Genomic DNA, 22,652 nt, shown 5'->3' on the forward strand with positions numbered 1-22,652 from the left:
TAAAACTGCTTTTATGTGTCACTACAGCAGTTTGCCGAGTTATCTCTGAAGTCATCAAAATTTATCATTAGTAAAATGTGAGAGATGATGACCCTCCTGAAAATTCAAGTGGCTATAATTAAAGGAAATTTTTCACCTCAGAACCTAATCTAATCACTAGAGCAATGCAGGAATGGATAAACTTCAGTAAAAAAAATTAAAAAATTAGGGCAAACCCTTTTCTTTCAAGTTGTAGGATTAATTGTCTGAGCAGTATGCCTTGTAAAAACTGTTGGGAGCAACTCTTTTTGTGTGGGAAGAGACTGTAAATGAATGCTGAATGAATGATTTTATGGAAGTATCTCATATGAAAAACTGAGTTTTGCAGTGTCTGTTCAATGTGGCTATCTCTATTTTGTGCCCATGGAGTCAGGGTGGAAAGCACACCAAAGAATCCTCTTCCCTTCAGAGCTTTTTCATGTGTGCTTAACTGTGATTTCAAAGCCACATCAGGATGACCTAGAGGTCAGAGCAAAGATGCCCCTGGCTGAGCACCATCTCTGTCACCATGCACAAAGCAAAGTGCACAAGAAGAAGGAACCATGCAGAGACACTTCTCCAGAATGTTCTCTCAGCTTCTAACAATCTGTGGTTCAAGAAAACTACCAAGAGCAGTATATCATAGTCCTCACTGGACAAGCTCATGAAAGAACCCCTCAAACCATTTCCAAACTGAAGGTTTGCACTGCTTAAATGTTATGCTCAAGACGGTCTTACACAAAGAAAAACAGCTCTCCACTTGTTCTCCCTTTGCTACTTCTGATTTTAAGGGTCTCTGTAGTATTCTCCTCCCACCATTCATCTCTCCTCCAGTATGAAGTGCCCCCAGCTATTCAGCTGCTCCTCAGATGGAAGTCATTGCAGAGCTTTGATCTCCCTTGTCACCCTTCCCTGATCTTTGCAAGTTCTCCTACTCTGCTCTGAGTTGCAGCAGACTGTGGGGTGGGGCTGCTCTGTTCTTAACAATTAACAATAATTGACATTTGATGGGGTCTGATTGCTGAGCCCATGTTTTTGTAGAACATCTCACAGAAAGTTATTTCAAGATACAATCCTTCAACTGCTTGGGACACATCACACAGACACTCCTCAGCTCTGTGCACTTGAAGGCAGAATGAAATAGACAAAGGTGATATTTTCCTACAGTGACAAATGTGACCAATGTGACACACCTCACACTGTTATGTTTCTGAGTATGCAGTGTTTGAACACAAGTATTACATTTCTGTGAGGCTGTAACCATCTAAGAGCTCTTAAGGAATCATGAGAGGGATGCAGCTGCCTGAGCACAGGCATCTCATGCTGTTTCAGACACATGATGACAGCACAGAGCTGGCACCATGAACTCACACTTAGCAGGAGGAATAGCTGGAGGTCAAGCACCTCCCTTAAGGCTGGCAATCTGAATCCTGCCCTTCTGAGAGCTCCAGGACACAGGTCTCTGCTCAGTTCATAGAAGGCACTCCCTTCAGTGGGTGTAAGTGCCATGGCTTTACAGCACAAAGAATTTTAATGTATTTAGACCTCATACATGTGGCCACCAAACACTTTGCAGAGATCAGCAGAAGACTTCTGGGTTCCAGGATTATTTAGGACTAACTGCTTGGCTATCTCCTCTTAGGTGATCTTGCATTCAGAGGACACCATTACAAAATCAATTACCTTGTAGGAGAAAAGCTACTCTAGCATTTAGTATTAAACATTTTGCATTCTGTTTCTAAGTTTAGAGGTATAACATGGTTGTGCTCTGAGGAAATAGAAGTCCCAGTCAAACCCTGTACAACAAACAATCCATGTGATCTTTTCTAGAAAAATTCTATTTGTGAGATCTGAACTTGGTCATCTTCTGTCTTTGTCTTTTATGGTGCACCAAAAACATTTTCTCACATTCATATTTTTGCTCACATTGTTCTCTGATTGAGCACAGGAGATTAGAGAACAATAGTTGTGAAAGGATATTCAGAGTTCTGTCTGGTATTTGCTAAACTTTCTCTGCACCACAAACACTGATTTGTTTCCACATTAATTCAGAACAGAACTTTCCAGCAGCTTAGTTCAACTTCACCATCTTAATTTACAAAGCAATCTTCTGTTTCCACTCATGCTCATGCTATTTTAGCATGTAACAATGAACAGTTGCACCATTCCAAGTGAGATTATCATGTTTGTCTCTAGTTTTATAGGCATATGAGAGAAGTGGTAGCTTCTTGTACTGACAGTATGAACTATACTTCCATATGAGTGATACAAGCAAGCTTCAGTGAAACTGAAAATTCAACACCCTGTACCACAGGCTGCAAATCAATAAAGCTTGTGGTATTCCTGGTAACCCTCCAGTTTCACCAATGTGTGCAAAGAGCTCACTGTAAAGAGATGCTCTGATGATACTTGATCCTTTTGTTAAAGTAAATATTCTAAACATAAAATCTTTCAATCTGTATATCCAGAAGTCAAAAACCCCAAAACACAAATTCTGCTCAAATTCTGACCCCATTCATCTGAGAGCACCTGATCTGACTCCCTTTAAAACATACTGAAAAACTTAAGACACCACTAATTTCAGATCCCTGTCATTTCTCAAAGAAAAGTTTGAATGAAACAACGGTATCTTAAAAAATTAACTCTTTAGTAACAGATCAAAGCACTGGCAACCAAGTTTAATAACGTATTAACAACTTTCCACCTGGATGGTTTCTGAAAACACCCAGTACTTCACATCACAGTTTCACATGGGCTGAAGCCACTGCTCTGCATTTAGGCTTTATATTTATTTTGAATTGTAAAATAATGGATGTGACCAAAACTTACTTGCTGTGACAGTGCAATAGTAAATCAATAATAAATGTCTGCCACGCCTTCTCTTTGCTGAGTGCATCCAGTGCTGTTGGAATCAAAGCAAAGCACAGGGTCATCACCTCCAGGGCTTCACAGCAAACTTGTTCATCTTCCATGTCTGGTTCATTTCCTGCATTTGTCTGTGAAAACAAACAAGAGTGCACAAAGTGGGTACAGAAAACAATCCCAAGAAACCCAACTGGCTCCAAGGTATATCACTAAACACAAACACAAACCACAGTTTGTATACTAAGTGATTATCAGTGCCAAGTATTTTATGCACTCAGATCTGAACCAAAGTACTGTGTGGGATGACTTGAACTTCCAGAATTGTGCTTCTCATTGGAGGATTCCAAGCATGAGCTTATGGAGGCAGAAGTTAAACAGGACAACTGTGGGCAACAGTTACATCAGTTAGTACTGTTGGGAGTTTTTATTGGTTTGCATCTGGGGTTTTGTTTGGGATTTTTTTGTTCTATTTTTCTTTACCACTCAAAAAATGGCATTTAAAATTTGGAAATCTCTACTACTTAAACTCTACTACTTAAACTACCACTATAGTGCTGTATAATTAATTCATCAATTCACTTTTACAAGGCTTTGACACTCACAACTTATTTGACCAAAAGCTTTTTAAGACTGCTAGAATTTATTAATCACTTTGCTATTTTTCAGAAAGATGAAAGAGTTTAAGTTTTAAACATAGCTGCTGTCATGATTTTTGACACAGAAAATAATATTACCTCTAATTGTGCACAGGTTACTTCTTAAACTAAACACTTGAATTAACTGAGTTGATTTTGGTACATTCTTTCAAAATAAATACTTTGAGAATAATGGTAAACCCTCTTCTCCATCTAGAAGTAATTACATTCAAGAAATTCCAAAGAAACTGAATGTGAGGTCTCAATTTATCATTTATAAATCATGAGTGCAGGTTAGTCACAATAACTACAGGCACTAAATATTTGTTTTATACGTGAAAAGGTATCAAGATTAATTAGGCAGAAAGAAGGGATTACAATGCAGAGGAGAGAACTAATTGTGAACAGGCCAAAATATGCCTCACTCTGGCAGCAAACACTATTTTGTCTATGCACAATAACTACAAAATCAAAGGCAGTCACTGCACTGCAGCAGGAGGATGTGGCAGTCCTGACACAACATCAGAAAGCAAAGGCAGAATTCCTTCAGCAAATCCAGAACTGCACCTGCTCTGCAGTGAAGCCCTGGTTAGAAGGGAAAGTCATTTCTGCACAGCTGCAGGGACCCAGGAGAAAGGCAAAGTGCATTTTACACTCAGTGAAATACTTCCCTGCACTTGGGCACCCAGAGCTGAGGGTCTGTACATTGCTATATTCCATCTTTATAAAGCCATCATTAAAATTGCTTCCTCTAATCTATAACCAGATACAGTTCTCTTAAATTGTCTTTCATTCCATGATATTCCTCTATTTCTAGGATACTTTCCTCTGTTTTAATGTTATATTAACAAAGGGCATTTTATTTCCCCTTCTTATTACTTCTACAATTTCTTCCTCTTATGAATGTCCAATTTTTCCCCTTCAATTTTTATTTCCCTTTTGCATAGCAGAAACCAAACACAGCCACCATTTATTACAGATGTCCATGTATGTGTCAATAAGAATAAAAAGAAAAAAAACCCAAAAATGAAAAACCCACAAAATCATGTGAAAGATGATCAATAACATACAGCTTGAATTTCACCACTTTTAAAACTTCCATTATCTCAAAATATTTTTACAGAACTTAACTCTACAATTTCTACCCAGAAGAATTTTTAAAAAGCAAATTTAGGTCTCTTTTCTTTGAGGTATGCTTTCTCTAGTGTACTACTGCTCTTAAAGCATCTCATGTATAAGAGTTCATCTTCATGTGCCTGGACTGTCACACAAACTAAACCATGTTTTATACGGAAATATTACCTAAAAACACCCCAAGCCGTAGTTTATTTCATGAAGAAGTCATGCTCACAGCAGTAGAAGCAGACGCCATTATAACCCTATGAAAGCTAATGGAGAGGTGTTGCATTTTGCTGAGGTAAATATTCTTCTTTCAATTGATCATTTAAATACAACAGCACACACCCCAAGAATTAAGCCTCCCTACATATTTCTTTTCCTTTCACTCTCAGGCAAGTATTGATGAGTACTAAACCTGATTTTACAAGACAAAAATAGGAAATGCTTTTTTAAAATCTGTCCAAATCCAGATTGTTATTTCCTGTAACTGTAAGCAACATTACTTATCACAAGATGTGTGATAATCTACTGATACAGAACTCCTAACTCCAAACTAGCTGTGTAAACCACATGTGAGCCCATTAATAAAAGAAGAAAAGCCATACAAAATTAGCAATTAAATCTTTTTTCCGAATGCTTTTCACATCACTTTGCTCTTCTTTCTCATTCTAGACTGCACATATGCTTTGAATTACTTCTGCAGAACAGACCTTTTAAGTTTGAAGCCTAGACAAATCAAGCCTTGCAGGAAATGCTTATTCCTTATTTAGATGCAGAATCTAACTGAGCTGAAAACATGTTACAGAACTGGTGCATTCTTCAACTGACACCAGACTCAAGTTACAATTCACCAGTTACTGAGGAGGGGAATTTGGAACAGAAAATTAAGCTGTGCTATGACAATGATATACTTGATTCTGAAACACATCGCTGTATCCACCTAAAGCTCATCACACTCTAAACCTTTGTCAACCCTTTGTACCCATTCCCTTTTGTACAAAACCAAACAGTAATACAGAAAAGCAGCTGCTCAGGAATTCTTACCTTTTCATAGATTTTACTGATTTCCTCATTCGAGCTGAAAACCAGCTGAACTGATCCACAACCTGATGCCCAAACAATTTTTTGCACTGCCCTGATAACACAGATGTCAGGGATGTATTTTGAAGCCTGAAAAAAAAAAAGAGAAATTAACTAAAGCAACATTAAAATACAGCTGCAAATAACTCTGCAATGGATTCTAAATTCCCACAAATGAATTTCACAGAAAATTTAAGATTTAAAATCTTACAAGATTTTTTTTTCCTTAAATAGAAAACAGATTATGTACCTTGAAGAGTATTTATACTTCACTTATGTAAAATTAATTTTTTAAAGTAGGATGTAGGCAACTCTGGTTCTAAGACTTAGCAGAAACTACCAATTTCAATGCCAAAACCTTCTTTATTTAGGAAAAAACCCCAAGAAAACACCAAGCATTCATCTGGAAGGCAGCCAGCCTCTTAAGCAGTGTAAAAAGTTGAACTTATTTTAGGGTTTCTCCCCATGCTGTGCTAGCTGATAGCCAGCCTGAACACACTGATGTTATCAAGTATGTGATCATTATGTAAAGGGATTGCTTCATGTTCAAGACACAGAGGTTGAACATGGATAAGGACACAGCTCATGGACTAAAGGAATGCAGAGTCACTGCTCAGTACTTTGTGCATGGTCTGAATTCACATCCAGCAGTTTCTACTGATATACACACATTACAAAACACACTCCAACTGCTATTATTTAGGGTTCCACATCAACTTTCAAAAAAACTACCAAACTTATCTAAAGTCTGTAGATCAAAACAGAATAATCCAAAAAATAGGCAATCTCTAAAAGCAGAAGGCAGACAGATGGATTTCAAGTTTCATTTTTCTAATGCTCAGACAACAAAAAAGGGGACTCTTAAGAAGCTGAGCTAGGTAGGTTATCTGCATCAGGTATCTGCAACCTGAACAATGTGCCTTCTTGAACTGATATGGACATTAACGGTATTTCCAAGAAAAATAAAAGGTATTTTATATTTGTCACAAGCAAAGCAACCTTACAGCAACAGTGCCACAAGAAAAACAACAGAGTTTTTTTATCTCATTGTAGTTTCAAAGTCTTTAAGGATCAACTTTTTAAAAAAAGGTGAATTATTCCTCTCTGTGCTAAAGCCTTCTCTCTGGCCTATGGAAACTATGTCAGATTTTTTTTTTTTTTTAAATTTTGAGATCCATTGTAAAGAGTCTTTGACCATCAAAACATGAAAAGGCAAAAAACCTTTCAAAGGCAACTACAGTACACGTGAATTTTAGACCTACAGCAGTATTCATAATTGCAGAAAATTGCAGACAAATCTTACACAGCACTACCGTTAAACACATTCAGATTTTGTTTGCTTGATGTGTTTGGTGAATGAAAAATTACTTATTTATTAGCAGGCCTCTAGGAAAGACAACGGCAGAATTAAAAAACCTTTCCTCACATCTCACCTCAAAAGATACTTCTTCTATAGAAGATTTTTGATTAAATCAAAGTTGAATTGGCTGATTTTACACCTATGGATGCAAAACCACCACTGGGGGAAGGCAGATGGCTCAGTCTTGCATTGCAGCATGTTGTGCTTTCTTTAGACACTGCCCTTTGTTCTCAAGGGATAGTGAACTTGTCAACACCAAGATGAGGATACAGTAATACCTTCTATCTAGATAGCTCAGAAATGTTTTGGGGATGGTTTTGTGGACATGCTATACAGTACAGAAACACTGCATTTATGGCTTCCACCCTGGAAACCAAGGGATCCAGATGCAGGTGCAAGAGGAAGGTAAAGCAGTTGTGATTTTAGCTCCTGCTGAACTCAGTGATTTCACTGACATGTTCTCTAACAAGACTCCTCATTCCAGATCCAAATGGGCTTTGGCCACACCATACACATAAGACCACTATGTTTGCAAAGCACATTGTTTAGCCTTACTGAGGTTTTCATTTGTGTCATTAAAGCACCTTCAATATATAAAGACACACTGGCAATGATTTGAGATTTTTCTCTTTCATATGATCATTACCTAAAACATTTTAAAAGGAAAATCTTTGTCTTACAAAGCAACAAATTTAAGGATTAAGAAAATAGAAAAGATGCTATAAGGAAAAAGGTGATACAGAAAGGAATTCACCAACCTCATCAGATATTTGCTGTGCAAGACGTATTGCTACATTTCTCAGCATGCATTCTGAAGTTGGATTAGGAATGTTTTGTAGGGCATTTTGTAGCACCACTGCCTGGTCATGCGTAGCCTGGTTTATCTGGAAGAAAGTATTTCTCATACTTACTTTTACATGGGAAAAAAAAGCAAAAAGATATGAAGATCTAAAGTTACTTGGAAAGGTTTGATAGAAGTAGATAAGATCTTGGAAGGAAAACTTAGTGCAAAGGCCAACATAAATAAACCTCCTCATTTTCAAACAGATACCATCACACCTGCAGACACTGCGCTGCTGCAGTGGACGATCACAGGGTACAAGTAGTTGAAAGGAAAGGCATTGCTCAAAGCTTATTAGGTTTGGGGGCTTGTTTATTGATCAGATCACTTCAAGCTGACAGAATTTTTTTCTGTTACAATGCCTCCTTCCCTTTCAGTAGATGTGGAAAAGAAAGGGTTTGGTCAAACATGGGGGCTCCCTCTGGATTAGGTAAGAGTGTTCAGACAGAATATGACTGCAGTTTTTATTATACAGAAGTACATTTTAAATATTTAAGTTACCCTTGAAGAATTCTGTTCTAAATGATCCCTCTTGTTTTTTATAATATTTTCAAAATAGAAACAGCAAGACAAGTTTTCAACTTTTTTTTTGTATTGATTTGAGCATAGATCCCTCTCTCCTTAGTCTGCCAGAGCTCCATAGTTTTGACAAAACCTGAAATGGGTGTTTCCTTCTCACAGACAAACAAAAGATGGTGTACTGTGGTTACAAATTAAAACAGAAGAGTTTCTTCATTTTTCTGTACCAATTCATTCAAAAAGCCCATCTCAAAAGACACACTGTGAGGCTGCTGGGCAAGGTCTGGTGTTGGTCACATCCCTTGCTCTGTCAGCTTCACTAAGACACTTGATTCAGAGAGCAAAGTTACAAAGCCTCCACTGAAGACTAACAGAGCTTCCACAGTCACTCAGCTATTGAATGCTACTGGAAGTGATCAACAGCAATATGTATAGGGTAAATCAGTTCTGTGCACCAGAACACTGTATTTAACATTATTAATTCAACCTTCTATGAAAACAAGGAAGAAAGTAACAATTTTAAAGGTACTAGTGACAACAACAGACCAATAACTGAAAACTATAGATACATAACCTTGGTTGCCTACTTCTCTTAAATACTGATGGAAAGCCAAGACAGAAATTATGCTTTGGTACTTAGGCTTAAGGTAAGAGAATTTAAAAATTTTAACAAATCCCACCTGCATCCCAAGGGAATAAAAAAATACCCTAAGTGACTCAAAGAGGATGATGGTGACAGCAAGAATAACAGTGTTTTTTCCAACAAATCTGTTATTATTAAATCAGATGTTTGCAACTCCAAATAGTGAAAGTCAGCAACTGTAGACAAATGTTACTACCTTTCAAGAAGTCAGCCTGAGTCTGTTTCAAACAATACTTCAAGACTCAAGTGATGCAATGTGTGTTCCAAACTGCCCTTTAAATAACTGTTGTGAGAAAACAGGGCAGTAAAATGTACTCATTTTAAATAGATGAAAGACAAGGTGGCAAACATGTCTGCATTAATATATTCCTATTATACTCTAACATGAGACATAAAAAGGGATCTTCACTTCTTTGTAATCATTAAGAGTTTTGATTTACTTGAAAAATAATTAATTATGTATCTTCTAACCGATGCAGCTAACCAGAACAGGTACTTATGTTTGAGATTTAAGGGGAATGTACTTCTCCAATTCAGAGATGGATCTCAGTCAGTATTTTGGAATTAAGTGCTCTGAAGTGGGGCTCTCTGTGGATTCCTGAGGACAGGTTATAGATAAAGAAACTATTTAAGATGAAACCTCACAGATGGGGAATTCACATTTATCACGGAACATGCTGAGTTGGAAGGGCCCCACAAGGATCAAGTCCAACTCCTGGCCCTGCACAGAACCATCCCCAGAGTCACACCATGTGCCTGAGAGCATTGCCCAAACACTTCTGGAGCTCTGCCAGGCTGGTGCTGTGAGCACTGCCATGGGGAGTCTGTTCCAGGGCCCAACCACCCTCTGGGGGAAGAATCTTTTCCTAATATCCAACCAAAACCTCCCCTGACACAATTTCAGGCCGTTCCCTTGGGTCCTGTCACTGTCACCACAGAGCAGAGATCAGTGCTTGCCCCATCTCTGCCCCTCACAAGAAGCTGTGACTGCACTGAGGTCCCCCCTCAGTTTCCTCCAGGCTGAACAGAGCAAGTGCCCTCAGCACCTCATTACACAGCTTCCCCTCAAGGCCCTTCACACCATGCCTGTGGCTCTCCTTTGGAATGCTCTCCAAGAGTTTTGTATCTCATAGTGCTCAAAACTGTCCCCAGCACTCAAGGTGAGGCTGCTGCAGCCCAGAGCAGAGCAGGACAATCCCCTCTCTTGCCCAGCTGGTGATGCTGTGCCTGATGTCCCTCAGGACACAGATGTCCCTCATGGCTGACAGGGCACTGCTGGCTCATATTGAACTGGCCATCAAGCAGGACACCCAGGTCCCTTTCTGTGTCACTGTTTTCCAGCATCTCATTCCTCAGTGTGTCCATATATCCAGGTTTGCCCCACCCCAGGTGCAGAATCTGGCACCAGCCCTTGTTGAACTCTGTATGGTTGGTGATTGCCCACTCCTCTCATTTGCTGAGACCTCTCTGCAAGGCCTCCCTGCCCTCCAGGGCATCAACAGCTCCTCTCAGTTTTGTATTATCTGCAAACTTGCTCAGCATCCCTTCCAGTCCTGCATCCAGGTCATTTATGAAGATGTTGAAGAGCACAGGGCTGAGGATGGAGCCCTGCAGAGCCCCACCTGTGACAGGTCACCACTCTGTCACTATTCCCTACAACCCTTTGTGCCCAACCTGTGAGCCAGCTGCTCACACATCACGTGATGTGTTTATCCTGCTGTGTGCTGCACACTTTGTCCAGAAGGATGAAGAGAGTTAAAAATGCGAAGTTACCTGTACTGACAATCATGCAAACCACCAAAAATCATACACAGAGCAAGTGCTAACTTTTTACAGTCACCAAGAAATAGGATTTGTTTAGTAAGTTGATCTCTTTTTTTAGAATTGCAAAACATGATCTGAAAGTACCCTGAGTCCTTGATGTGCAATGCACTCAAAGAACAGACTGTGAGTGAGAAGTAAGGAGATGCTGCTGCACACATGATAAAACACAGAGCACACTGCTATTTGCAGCAAGGAAGATTTATATTACCGGTGAAATTGTACTCGTGCCTTCCACAACTGGCTGACAAGCTTCTGCCACAGCTCGAACATGGCCATATCCAATTGCTGTTAGCAATAATTTGGCTATTTTTAGAGCATTAAGGTAGGCGCCCCTTCGAGTTTCCATATCTGCATTTGGCAGGAAGTTATTTCTGGTCAGCATGCTCAGCACAAGAGGCAAACCACCACTTTTCAGGAAGTTGTACTGGAAGTCACTGGCATCTTCTCCCAGAGGTGCACTGGCAGGCATTAACAAGGCATAAACTACCTGTAGAAGAAAATACAGAGTTAACTAATGGAAATGCACCAGCTTGGATACAGATGACTGACCATGAGAATTTGTAGCAATACTACACAAGCAATGCTTTGACAGAACTGGCAATACACGGTTATGCCAGTAAATTGTTTATTATTTTCAATTGTTAATTTCAAACCAGAATTTGATCTTAGGCTTCCATAATGTTACAGACAGGACTGCCACAGAGAGAACTGACAATTTTTTAAGAACAGGCAAAGCATCACTAACCTCTGTTAGGTACAGCACTTGTGAGGCAGAAGGACCAAAGAACAGAGAATCAAGGGATGGACTAAGGCTGCTTTCCCCAAGCTTTGCATGATCTAAACAAATTGCTCTTAGTTTCTCGACCGTAGTGTTATCTGCAATAAAAACACAACTCATGAGCATTTTGCTGCAAAAGTACTCCACAACAAGCCAGTACTATTTACAATTATAAATCTCAACAATTTTAAGTGTCTCAGAACAGTTGCAAAAACTTACAGACAAAATCAGACTACAGAGTGTTCTCCAATGATTATTACAGTCAAAAGTGCTCCTATTAAAGCAGTACTATAAAAACACCTTAAAATACAATGCTCTCCATTTTCACTACACTGTGGCATTAACTCCAATACCAACTGCAAACTATGCAATTTCACATTGCAGATAAGAAATAACTACTTGGGAAATCTTTTACAGTCCTGATTAGGATAACAGTAATGAATTACAGTACCAATACATTACCAGAAAGTAGAAAATACTCCTCTATCTTCACTTTTATGTATCAGATGAGATATTATTTTACAGCATATTACAAGATGAAAAAAAGGATCAAGTTAAGTTTTACCTGGTGGCATGAGCTTCATAAGAACACGAGCTCCATCTCTAAGAGGTGGCATATTTAGACTACTGCCCAAGTCTGCAACTTGCCAAAGAAAAGAGATGTATCGAGGATGCAGTGACATGATCTTAAAATAAGCAAATAAAAAAACCAATTGTTAGCCAAAGACAGAGTGTAAGAAAAAACATGTTTGAACTGTTAATTTCAGGAAATGCTTACCACTCCAGGCAAACAACTTTCAACTTCTGGATTTGGACCATCACTGTAGTGATTGCCGTGGTTGCCCGGAGAACCAGTTGAAGAGTCAGAAGAACTATCTGGACTTGAGGGCATATTAGAATTTATCTGTGTAAGCTTTGCTGTAATTAGCTGAAAAACACAATTATAGTTTTAATACTCTCCAAAATTTAACATTCTTTAACAAATAAGCATCTGATATAATATTAATGGCATAATATAAGAAGAAAGAATGGAATTATTTCACAAAAATAAATGATGCCATGCACGATATTTTTCAAGTATTCACAAAAGGGAAGGAAAATCCGAATTGATGTAACTACCCAGCCTGCAACACTTACCGTTTTATCCTTGAGATTCAGCTGCCCAATTAACTTTCTGTCATCTGCAGGATCCACCAGCTCACCCCCAATGAACAGCTCTACTTTTGTGTGTGCACTGTTGGCTTTAATGCGATTGAGGATGCAGCGCCGCACTTGGCCAATGGTGTCATTCGTGTGAGACCAAATATCCAAATCTTCCACCTGCCGGCCTTGGTTTGGAAAACGAACCACAAGTGTGATATGTTTACCACGGAAAGCTCTGAAAATAAACAGAAAAGCAAAAGTTATTTTTGTCCTCGGGAAATAAATTCTTTTTCTTGCTGCATTTTTTGCAGCAGGTATTTCTACATCAAATCTTAACATGGTATTTTCCAGTGTAAGATTTAATGAAAGCCCTAGCAACTATGGAAACAACATACACAGAATCTTTGAAGAAACCACACTCAGTACAAATGCATTAATCATATGGTCAAATTTACAGTCAGGTTATGAACACTGAGAGAAACTTTAGAAGTCTCTTATAAAGTTTTAGATCTCTTCTCTGTCATGTAACTTCCTGATCAAAATGTGCAAACAGAGCTTAATCAGACTGGCAATGATGTTTTGCTGTTTTAGCAAAGCAACAAAAGCTTTAAGTACACTGAGATCAGAAAAATCCATCAGGTTGCCAATGCCTTAATGCCTTCTGTCAAATTCAGCCTTAATGCCTTCTGTCAAAAGCTGTTATGAATTTTATGCTAGAATTCCAGTTTTTAAAATCACAATCTTTTCAAGAAAGTTTGAAGTGGTCAAAAAAGGAAGAAATGTTTTCACATTAGCAGTGATCACACTCCACAGAATGGCAGAGAGCTCATTAGGAAAGATGTGCCCAGATAAGCCCAACAGACTAATCCCATGTAACAAAAGGCAAAAACTCCTCATAAAGCTCCTTGCTAACAAGGCCAGTGAAAGATTAGTCTAATCAAATAAGCAGCCCATAAAAAAAAAGAAGTATCCACAATCAAAAAGAAACTTTGTTAGGACTCATCAGTCAATCAATATATGCAGCAAAAAAGCTGCAGCAACACTGCAAATTACTGATACACCATGAAGAAATAGAAATTGCTTCAATTTTTTTGACAAAAAGGTCATTTAAAGTAAGTGGATGAAAAACCTCCACCATGTTTAAAAATATGTTAGCTGCATCATAAATCCATAGACACCAAGGATTTAAGCTAAGTTTTCACTCAAGGACAAGTATAAGAAGAGCGAAGGTGTACAGAAAATGTACTTCAAAGTACTGGTTCTGTTCTTCCCCTCTTTGTGAGGAGCTTATAGAATATTTCACTTAAAAATAATTAAAAGTTTAATCTTGCAAAGTAAGATTGAGATATACAAACAATTCTGGAAGGTGAACGTATACATTTACAACATGTTTTTGTATAGTAAGACTATGAGAAACAAAAAGGTTTTGCCAATGCTAATGTAAAGAACAGTATTGATTTTAAGTAATTATCTGAAATAAAGAATTGTATCCAAAACAATTGAGCCTCAAGGTACATTGTGCTAGTTATACAAGAAACCACCAAGTTTATTTTTAGGCCTGCTGCCCCTTTCATATATACTTGTATTTGCCTGATCTTGCAAAAAAATTAAATTCAATACAGTTTCATACATTAGCAAAGAAAAGGGAATTCTGAAACACTGTGAAACCATTTCCTGAATAGAAACCCTTTAGAATGTAAAAATGCCAAGGATAATAGTACTGGTTTAGTTTAACAGAAATCAAAATCATACTGCTTTTTCACACATACCTTGACATAGGTAGAATAGTTCTTTCTTCGTGGTAATCACTGTCACACTCATTTATATACTCCCTTAAAACAGTCAGCACTCTCACCATCCTTATTGCTTCTTGTCTTGCACAGTTGATGCTGTCTTTGTCTCCATCCAACACACACAATGTATCATAGGAGGCTTTTAGACGGTCGAAACAGGACTGAATGAAGTCTTCATGAATCACTACCTAATTACATTAAGAAATTGGTGTAATTACAAGACATATTAGAATCCATCTTTTCAGAAGAATGACAAAATGATAAAGGAAAAAAAAAAAATCCCCCAAACCAAACCAGGTAAGTTACTCAATAAATAGCTCTAAATTAGTGTGCCCTTCAATAATCTCACATCATCAGCAGCTGTAACTGTACTGTATGTAAATAGAGAAAGTGAAAATTTGGACAGAGAACACTGAATTGGACTTTCACTTTCTCCTTCTCTCAGACTATGTTAAAGAATTCTTGTGTGCATGTAAATCCAGCACTTCTGGAAGTGTCAGAGGTAAGCATGTGCAGATGAACAGATCAATGCATGCTTAGTAAACCCAGACCTACAGCAAGACAGAAGCCTCCAGCCATCTGCCACTGCAGGAAAATACAGCTTGAATGGCTGTGAATTCACCACCTAGAGCAGCTGTGCTGGACCTGGCAGACTGGCAGCTCTGAAGATTATGAAAGTGTTTTTGAAGACAAGTAGAATATCAGTTTTTAGAAATACACCTGGCAAGTTATCAACTGGAGCTTGTCCAAAGGACAATATTCCTCCACTTAATTTGTGCAGTCACATAATTACAGAATGGTTTGGGTTGGAAGGGGCCTTGATTATTTTTATGGCCTCTTCTGGACTCTCACCAGCAGCTCCACGTCCTTCCCACGTTAGGGGTCCCAGAGCTGGATGCAGCACTGCAGGTGGGGTCTCACCAGAGCAGACAAGAAGGGCAGAACCCCCTGCCTGGAGCTGCTGCCCATGCTGCTGTTGATGGAGCCCAGGACATGGGTAGCTTTGTGGGCTGCCAGTGCATGTTGGGCTTCTTCTCAACCAACACCCCCAAGTCTTTCTCTGCAGGGCTGCTCTTGGTCTGTTTATCCAACAGCCTGTATTTGTGCCTGGGATTGCCCCAACCCAGCTGCAGAACCTTGCACTTGGCTTTGTTGAACTTCACAAGGTTCTCAAGGGTCCACTACTCAAGCCTGTCAAGGACCCTGTGGATGAAATCCCTTTCCCTTACAGAAACCCAGTATCTCTTCTCTGTCCACTGAATCATCTCCTGGCAAATATTAATGCAGGGAGCTAATATCTGATTTGCTAGACCTCAGCTTGCCCACTACATAGAAATTCAGTGACCCTTTGTAAGGGGTATGCCAGAAAAAAGAGATTACATTAGCTTGTGACAACACCCCACAGACCCAGCCCCTGAACATACTCATACCACAATTTGCAGTGCAACAAAAGACCTTCCTCTTATGACATTAACTGCTTTCTGAGTAATAAGAGCAAATACAGCAGATGAACTTAGTAGGAAAAATTAATGAGAGTTCACTCTGTAAATATGAGAAAAGCTTTAGTTCTGCATCTGCCCATAATTTGATGGTTGGACTCACCCGCCAAAACACAGAAACTATTTCCCGTTTTCAAATCTTTCAACTACAAAAATATCACCAAACTGATGTTTAAGACTATTATTTGAAAACTATTTTTAAAGACTATTTTTATTTTTATTCCATTCATTCTTCTTGTTTTTCCTTACCTGATTAACTTGTAACCTTGGGCCAAGATTGGTATAGATCTCTTTAAGAAGGTCTATTGCTCGGTTTGCAATGTCATCATTTCCCTGAATCACAACCTGGCACAATTGAAAAAAAAGCATTTACATCTCTTTAAACTTGCTGGTGTAAAAATGCAAACCAAAACTGCTACATAAGAATCTCAACACAATAGCACATCTATCTTATGAGGTGAAAGGGACTAAAACACTTAGTTAGAAAATACAACCAATAAAATTTACACTCAAGATGATTATATGAGGAAAAATTAATAATTTATTAGTTTTGAAGTTCAGAGCCGGCAAAAAAGGTTGATGTTCTATAAACAGAGTAAAAGCAGTGTTTATATGTTCATGTTCACATAACATTCCAAATTTTCTCTTGTTTCAGAGAATAAGAAAACTTCTTCAGATGCCTCAACAATCTGCATCATGAGACAGAATTTTAAACTATTTAAATGGCTCTGAATGGGTGGAAAGGGGACAAGCAAATGAATTCTGCTTCTAACCTGATAATCTAAACTTTAATTACTAGTCACCAGGTCTGACAGCAGGTTTTATAGACAACCCCTGCAGGATATGCAGCTTAAGCCTCATGAGTTTTGCTGATCAGAGTAAGCTGATTCCCAAAACTAAAACATGCTAACATTCTGTGGGAACTCTGTTCACAAACATGATGTGAACTTATTTGTATAAAAATTGGGATCTACTTTGGTTTTAACTATTATCACCAGGATTAAAATACTCAACCCTTCAAGAAGCCACAACCAAAATTACTGAAGACTGCTGCTGTACACATTTTACAAACACAGCCATGATAATCATGTCACAGGGCACCATTGTGGGCTCTAATGCAGCTCTCGAGAACTAGAAATACTCTGAAAAAATTAGGTTACAGTTTAAATACTGATGGTTTTCACCAACAGATTTGGCAAGCATCAGGAAGCTTCAACCTTCCTATTGAAAAGGAAGACTATATATAGAGAATAGGTGGTTCTATGGAATCTATAGATCCTAGAAAACCACCATACTTAGCCAAAAGGTTGTGATTATAGGAGGAAGAATCAGATCAGCAATCACTGGGTCTGATCTAGAATCACTCCAGTTTACCATACTAGAAGGAATACCATGGAATAGCTTCATGAAGTGCAGGAAACAAAGTTTAATTATAATGTGCATGAGAAAAAAGAGAAACCTACAGATAATTCACCTGGAAGGATCTTATCTTCTTCAACAGTACTGACAAATTTTTAATTTCATGTGCATACATAAATATACTTATGTTTCAAATAACTTTCCATTTAACATCAGCCTGCAAAGTTACCAATTTGCATACTTACTGGGAAGACAGTGGAGTCAAAAGCCATGTATTTAGTTGGAAAAAGCAGATTTTTGTAATTTCAGTCCATTACTAATAAATGACACATTACTAAAAGCATAAAGAGACTGAGAAAGTCTCAGCAGTTAACCTTTCAGATGCTTCCTTCAATTAACTCACCCTCCAAAGGTAGTCTAATCCTATTAATTCCAGGTCATCCATCATATAGGCTCGTCTCTTTGCTACAAGCTTTCCTTCTCGACAGTTCACAGCTTTGAAGAAACGTTCAAAACATTTCATTCCATTTTCTGTTAATAGGGAAGGATCCAGCTGAAGCACATTATTTTCAAAGAAGTCCTTATTAATGTCAGGGTCTAAGTCTGGTTCATCCCCCATTAGTTTGGAATACCATTTAAAACAGGCTTCGCGATCACAAAGATAAACCGCATTTTCTGCTAAACACTTCCATATCTGCTTCGCCTGAGGGGCACAGAGCCACAGCTGACCATCCTTCAATAAAAATCTTGAGCAAAACAAAGAGACAATTAACAGCACTGTCTAACACACAGCCAGAGTTACAATTCAGTAAAAAGTACAGGCACAAAGTTGGATATCAACATTATCATTGTATATATCACAAATATGAGAACTTCATTTACATGTCTATAATAGCCATACAGTCTATAATCAGCCCCATGATATCTTAGTAAGTTTGAATGAATGAAGACAAATCAAATCCAAATACACAAAAAACACAAGCATTGTTTCCATTTTATATACAAATAAATGCACACTTCCTAATGTATACTGTTTAGTTTAAAAATTAGGTAACAACATATGAGGAAAAATTAATTCTGCAATGATTCACTATGTTTTAAGACTTGATTTAGTAAAATTGCAAAAAAGGTATCAATAGCATGGAGCAGAGCCAGAAGCAGAAATCAATGAACTGGAAATTTTCCCTTTTATTTAAGCTAGTTTTTAATTTGTGTTCAGTTATTATGAAACAATTATTAAGAGCTTCAAATCTGAGAGCTAACACTAAGGAGACTTCAGGAGAACAAATGATAACCAAAATTCTTTAGATTAATTTTTATTATTAATTTTTTATGTATAAGAAATCAGGGACTGAGTTATGGCACTGCTTTTCAGAAATTGCTACATATATATTCTACATTTGACATCCATGGAATTTCATAAATTTCTCTATATTAAGAAACAGTGAACTTAAATCTAAGGAAGTTACAATTTTGAACATGCAGGAATGATACATTAAGTGTGCTATCCATGTGCTATTGTATAATTTCATTAAACAGTTAACACTTCAGTTTAGTTAATGAAAATTCTCAGTAAAATTTTAAAAAGTACAAGAAAATCTCCTTTACAAAACAAGGAAGAAATAATTCAAGCTTAACAGTTCAAGTATTTTTACTCATTAAAACAAGGTTAAAACCAAGTAGGAAAAAGCTAAGAGAGACTCAGCCTAAAAAGTATCAGCATTCTGCAGCTCTATGATGACCAGAGATCTTTTGTTTTCTTATTTCACTCCAACAGGAGCTGGCCAAAATCATCCAAATAATTTTTTTATTGTGCTTTCTTTCTGGGGCTCAGTTGCTGCCAACACATCATCACTGACTGAGGAAAGTATGTGTCAGTTTATGATCATGGATTTAATTCTGGTGTGATACAAGTAAGGACACAAGGCCACATCCCTACTTGGAATACTTTAAATTTTAAACTAAGTTACCCCAATAGGAATGTAACTGTATCCATCACACACTGTATTTCAGTCAGTAAGGTTCTGCACACAGACAGGGAAAAATACAAATCTTAGTGCAGAATAAGAGCCTTGGATTCCAAATAGTCTAATAAACCTTATTTCATATATCCAACAGCAGCATAAAAGCCCTCCAGGAAAAGAAACAAACCAAACCAAAAACATTCTATGTATTTTTGCATCTGAGTTTTGAAAGAAGTTAACAAAACAAATTTAAACTATAGAAGAGAGAGAAATGCAAAGTGTTTTTCTTCAAAAATCATTGAAAATATTCCTAAAGAAGTTAAAGAAACGTTCACGGTAAAGCTCACCGTAAGAAGTTCAGTCGCTCCTGCACCTCCTGCACGTGGCTGTAGCGGCTTCCTGGTCTCACAGTCTGAGGATCATACTCACCATGCTCTGCAAATAAAACATTTCATTACACAACACACCCAGAAAAGTGATGCTGGCTCCAGAAGACAGGAGTTGTTTGAAGACTTGGTACTCTGAATATAATCCAAGGCCAGAACATTTTCAGTGAGGCGTGTGAAAAGAGTTTTCAGCAGTCAGCCCCCAGTTAATGCTTCTCCTATGCTAAACACAGGCAAAGACTCCTGAGGTCTATAATCAAATCAACAATTATGTGCTCATTGTTCAGAAGAGTGAAAGTGCTACAGAACAATTATGACCTTGCACTCTACTTATTCATATAATTTTTTCCTATTTTCAAGTAGTCAGTTTGAAGTCAGAAGTCAGCTGAAAACTGACTTCTATATAACTCAATTATCCAGTGCTTTTTTTCTGAGGATGCTTTAGTTTTGTTAAACAGCATCTTGTCCAAAATTTCATTTCTCTGTTTTCAGGCTTTTTCCACTCCAGAGGAAATCATTACTCCATTTCTTTACCACCTTTATACACAGCTATGCACACAACATCACTCAGAGGAATAAAGTATAAGACAACTTTTTTACTGCAAGTTTCCAAACATAAACCCCAAATGCTTGGTAATACTGACAAGCTTGAAACAGAAGACTTCTTTTGAAAGTAAGGCATGAAGTCAAATTTTTACCTGTATTTTGTCAAAGTTCATAATAATATTTTCTTTACAAGCAGCAATTTTGTTCACAAGAACAAAATTTTGGTGTAGTTTTGTTTGGTGGTTGGCTGTTGTTTAGATTTTTTTATTTAAAGAGCCTTCATCTGTATCAGCAGTATTTCATCATGACACATTCATTATGACAGTTCCAGTAGAAATGAATTAATGCTTTATTTTTATTTGCAAAGATTGCCTTTAACTAAGGTGACCCAGCCATGGCAGACCATCTCATGACAACATCAAGACTAACACTAAAATTTATCTCCAGAATTGAAAATTAGTATCTCTTATCACATCAGGCAGGGGCAAAAATAAGTACATCAGTGCTTCAAAATAAAGAGAAAAATAATTGTCATAAATTCTCCTCTCTATATTCAAGTGTAAAAGCTACACTACCTTAAATATTGAGTGGCAGGGGAAACAGAAGACCAGTAGTTAATTAATGTCTGCAAAACTGAAGACATTATGTTCATCAGAAATCCTTAAAAATTAAATCATAACTTCCATGAAATGATCTTAAATGAGCAATTAGCAAAAGGAGAAATGTGGAAAAGAATCTGAAGAAATAACATAAAAGTATGTAAACAAAAATGATTTAAGAATTAGTAAAATATGCTGTGTCTCCATCAGAAAAATTATGCTGTGTCTCCAGCATAAAAAAAATCAGAGTAGATAAGCATATTGCAGTGAAATTAAAATAGATTACATGAAGTGCTGGGTGTTGAGGGTGGGTTTTTTGTTTGATTTTCATTTGTTGAGGGGGAGGTGCTGGTGTTGGTTTATTTTCACTGTGGGAACTACCTGAGCTTTTTCTTCCTGACTAAAGTTTAATTCAGAGACACAACATCAATAGTGGCAATAACAGGAGAACTCAAATCCAGCCAGCTGCAGACAGGGAGTGCAGATGTACTTCAGAATTCTGAAAAACTCTGAACTATAAAAAATTCAACTTCCCTAAATATTTTCTGTATCACATTCTTTCTACATCTCCCAGATTTATTTTCCACTCTGTACATCCCACAGCAAGTCAAAGTGTAATCTCTTTAAAAATTCCTCTTATACACTGGAGCAGAAAACAACTGGTTAAAAATTTAAGTATAATTAGTTATAAACACACACAGAAGATCATATGGTACAGTTTCTACAAAACCATTTCATTAACACTTTGGACTTTTTATTACTGCAGAAAAAGAGAGATAAAGGAGAATTGAAATTTTCAAAAGATCTTTGATACATCTTTGAAAAGATGAAACTGTGACCTCCTTCAGGACTACAAAATCCACGAGTAGTTATCTCATGGAGAACTTTGCAGAGCTGAAGGAAAGGATGAGTTCAAGAGAAGGGAAAACCACAGAGCATCGAAAAAATTCAGAAATACAGATTAGGCTTCCCTTTAACCCTAAAAGGGCAAACATATTAAAGGGGAGTATCCCAGAAAACACTATGCATTAGTGAATAACAGACTAGAAACACTGCTTTCCATCACCAAACACAACTAGGGAAGACTTCAAGGAAAACAAACATATGGCAAATTCAAAATGAATTTTAAAATATCCAAATTACATAGTAATTGCAGTGTTAAGTGCCAAGAATATCTGTCAACAACTGGATTTTTTATTTCTATGGCATTTGTTTGACCTGTGCTGTTTGTATCTTTGCCTTGAATTTTCCCTCTCTGTCTCATTCACCTTCTCCAGCCAAGCTTAATTCTACAGCTTCCAGTTCTTTCTGATTTCACATGCATAATCTTCTTTCTTCCCCTTTCATTTATGTAGCCCCCTGGCATGTTTTCTCCCCCTCCATGAAGGCATGGAAGACAAACATCACAGCATTCTATGTTCTGCTCTATTTAGTATATAAAACTGAAAATAAAAGAGTTTTTGCACAGGAGCTGTGGATTACAGTCTGAGCACAGTATCTGGAACATGAGGAAGATCTCCTGGTTGCCCTTAATAACGTAATAAAGTGCCTAATAAAAAACCCCACACTATTATTCTTCTGCTTCTGTACTCTGATACAAATGAGAAGTTCTGCAGCAGCTTCATCTCAAGAAAGAGCATTTTAATTGCTTTGTAATTAGATTAAATTTAAACCCTTTACA

General features: G+C 37.6%; 1 protein-coding gene across 2 annotated transcripts in view; it reads right to left on the reverse strand.

Moving 5' to 3' along the window:
- Positions 1-22,652, reverse strand: part of USP9X (ubiquitin specific peptidase 9 X-linked) — a 100,553-nt gene that overhangs the window by 28,165 nt on the left and 49,736 nt on the right. The window contains exons 15-26 of one of the 2 annotated variants that reach the window (XM_054291344.1): positions 19,788-19,875; positions 17,880-18,222; positions 16,367-16,462; positions 14,595-14,806; positions 12,820-13,060; positions 12,461-12,610; positions 12,248-12,368; positions 11,650-11,780; positions 11,113-11,391; positions 7,836-7,961; positions 5,682-5,807; positions 2,848-3,014 (exon numbers count right to left, since the gene is read on the reverse strand). In XM_054291344.1, coding sequence (XP_054147319.1) covers positions 2,848-3,014; positions 5,682-5,807; positions 7,836-7,961; positions 11,113-11,391; positions 11,650-11,780; positions 12,248-12,368; positions 12,461-12,610; positions 12,820-13,060; positions 14,595-14,806; positions 16,367-16,462; positions 17,880-18,222; positions 19,788-19,875 — 2,080 coding nt within the window. The remainder of the gene's footprint in view (positions 1-2,847; positions 3,015-5,681; positions 5,808-7,835; positions 7,962-11,112; positions 11,392-11,649; positions 11,781-12,247; positions 12,369-12,460; positions 12,611-12,819; positions 13,061-14,594; positions 14,807-16,366; positions 16,463-17,879; positions 18,223-19,787; positions 19,876-22,652) is intronic. The other variant, XM_054291345.1, reaches the window with a different exon arrangement.

This window comes from Melozone crissalis, unplaced genomic scaffold, assembly GCF_028551555.1.
Source record: "Melozone crissalis strain CALT ecotype California unplaced genomic scaffold, PUWL_Pcris_2 ptg000090l_1, whole genome shotgun sequence".
Taxonomy (NCBI): Eukaryota; Metazoa; Chordata; class Aves; order Passeriformes; family Passerellidae; genus Melozone; species Melozone crissalis.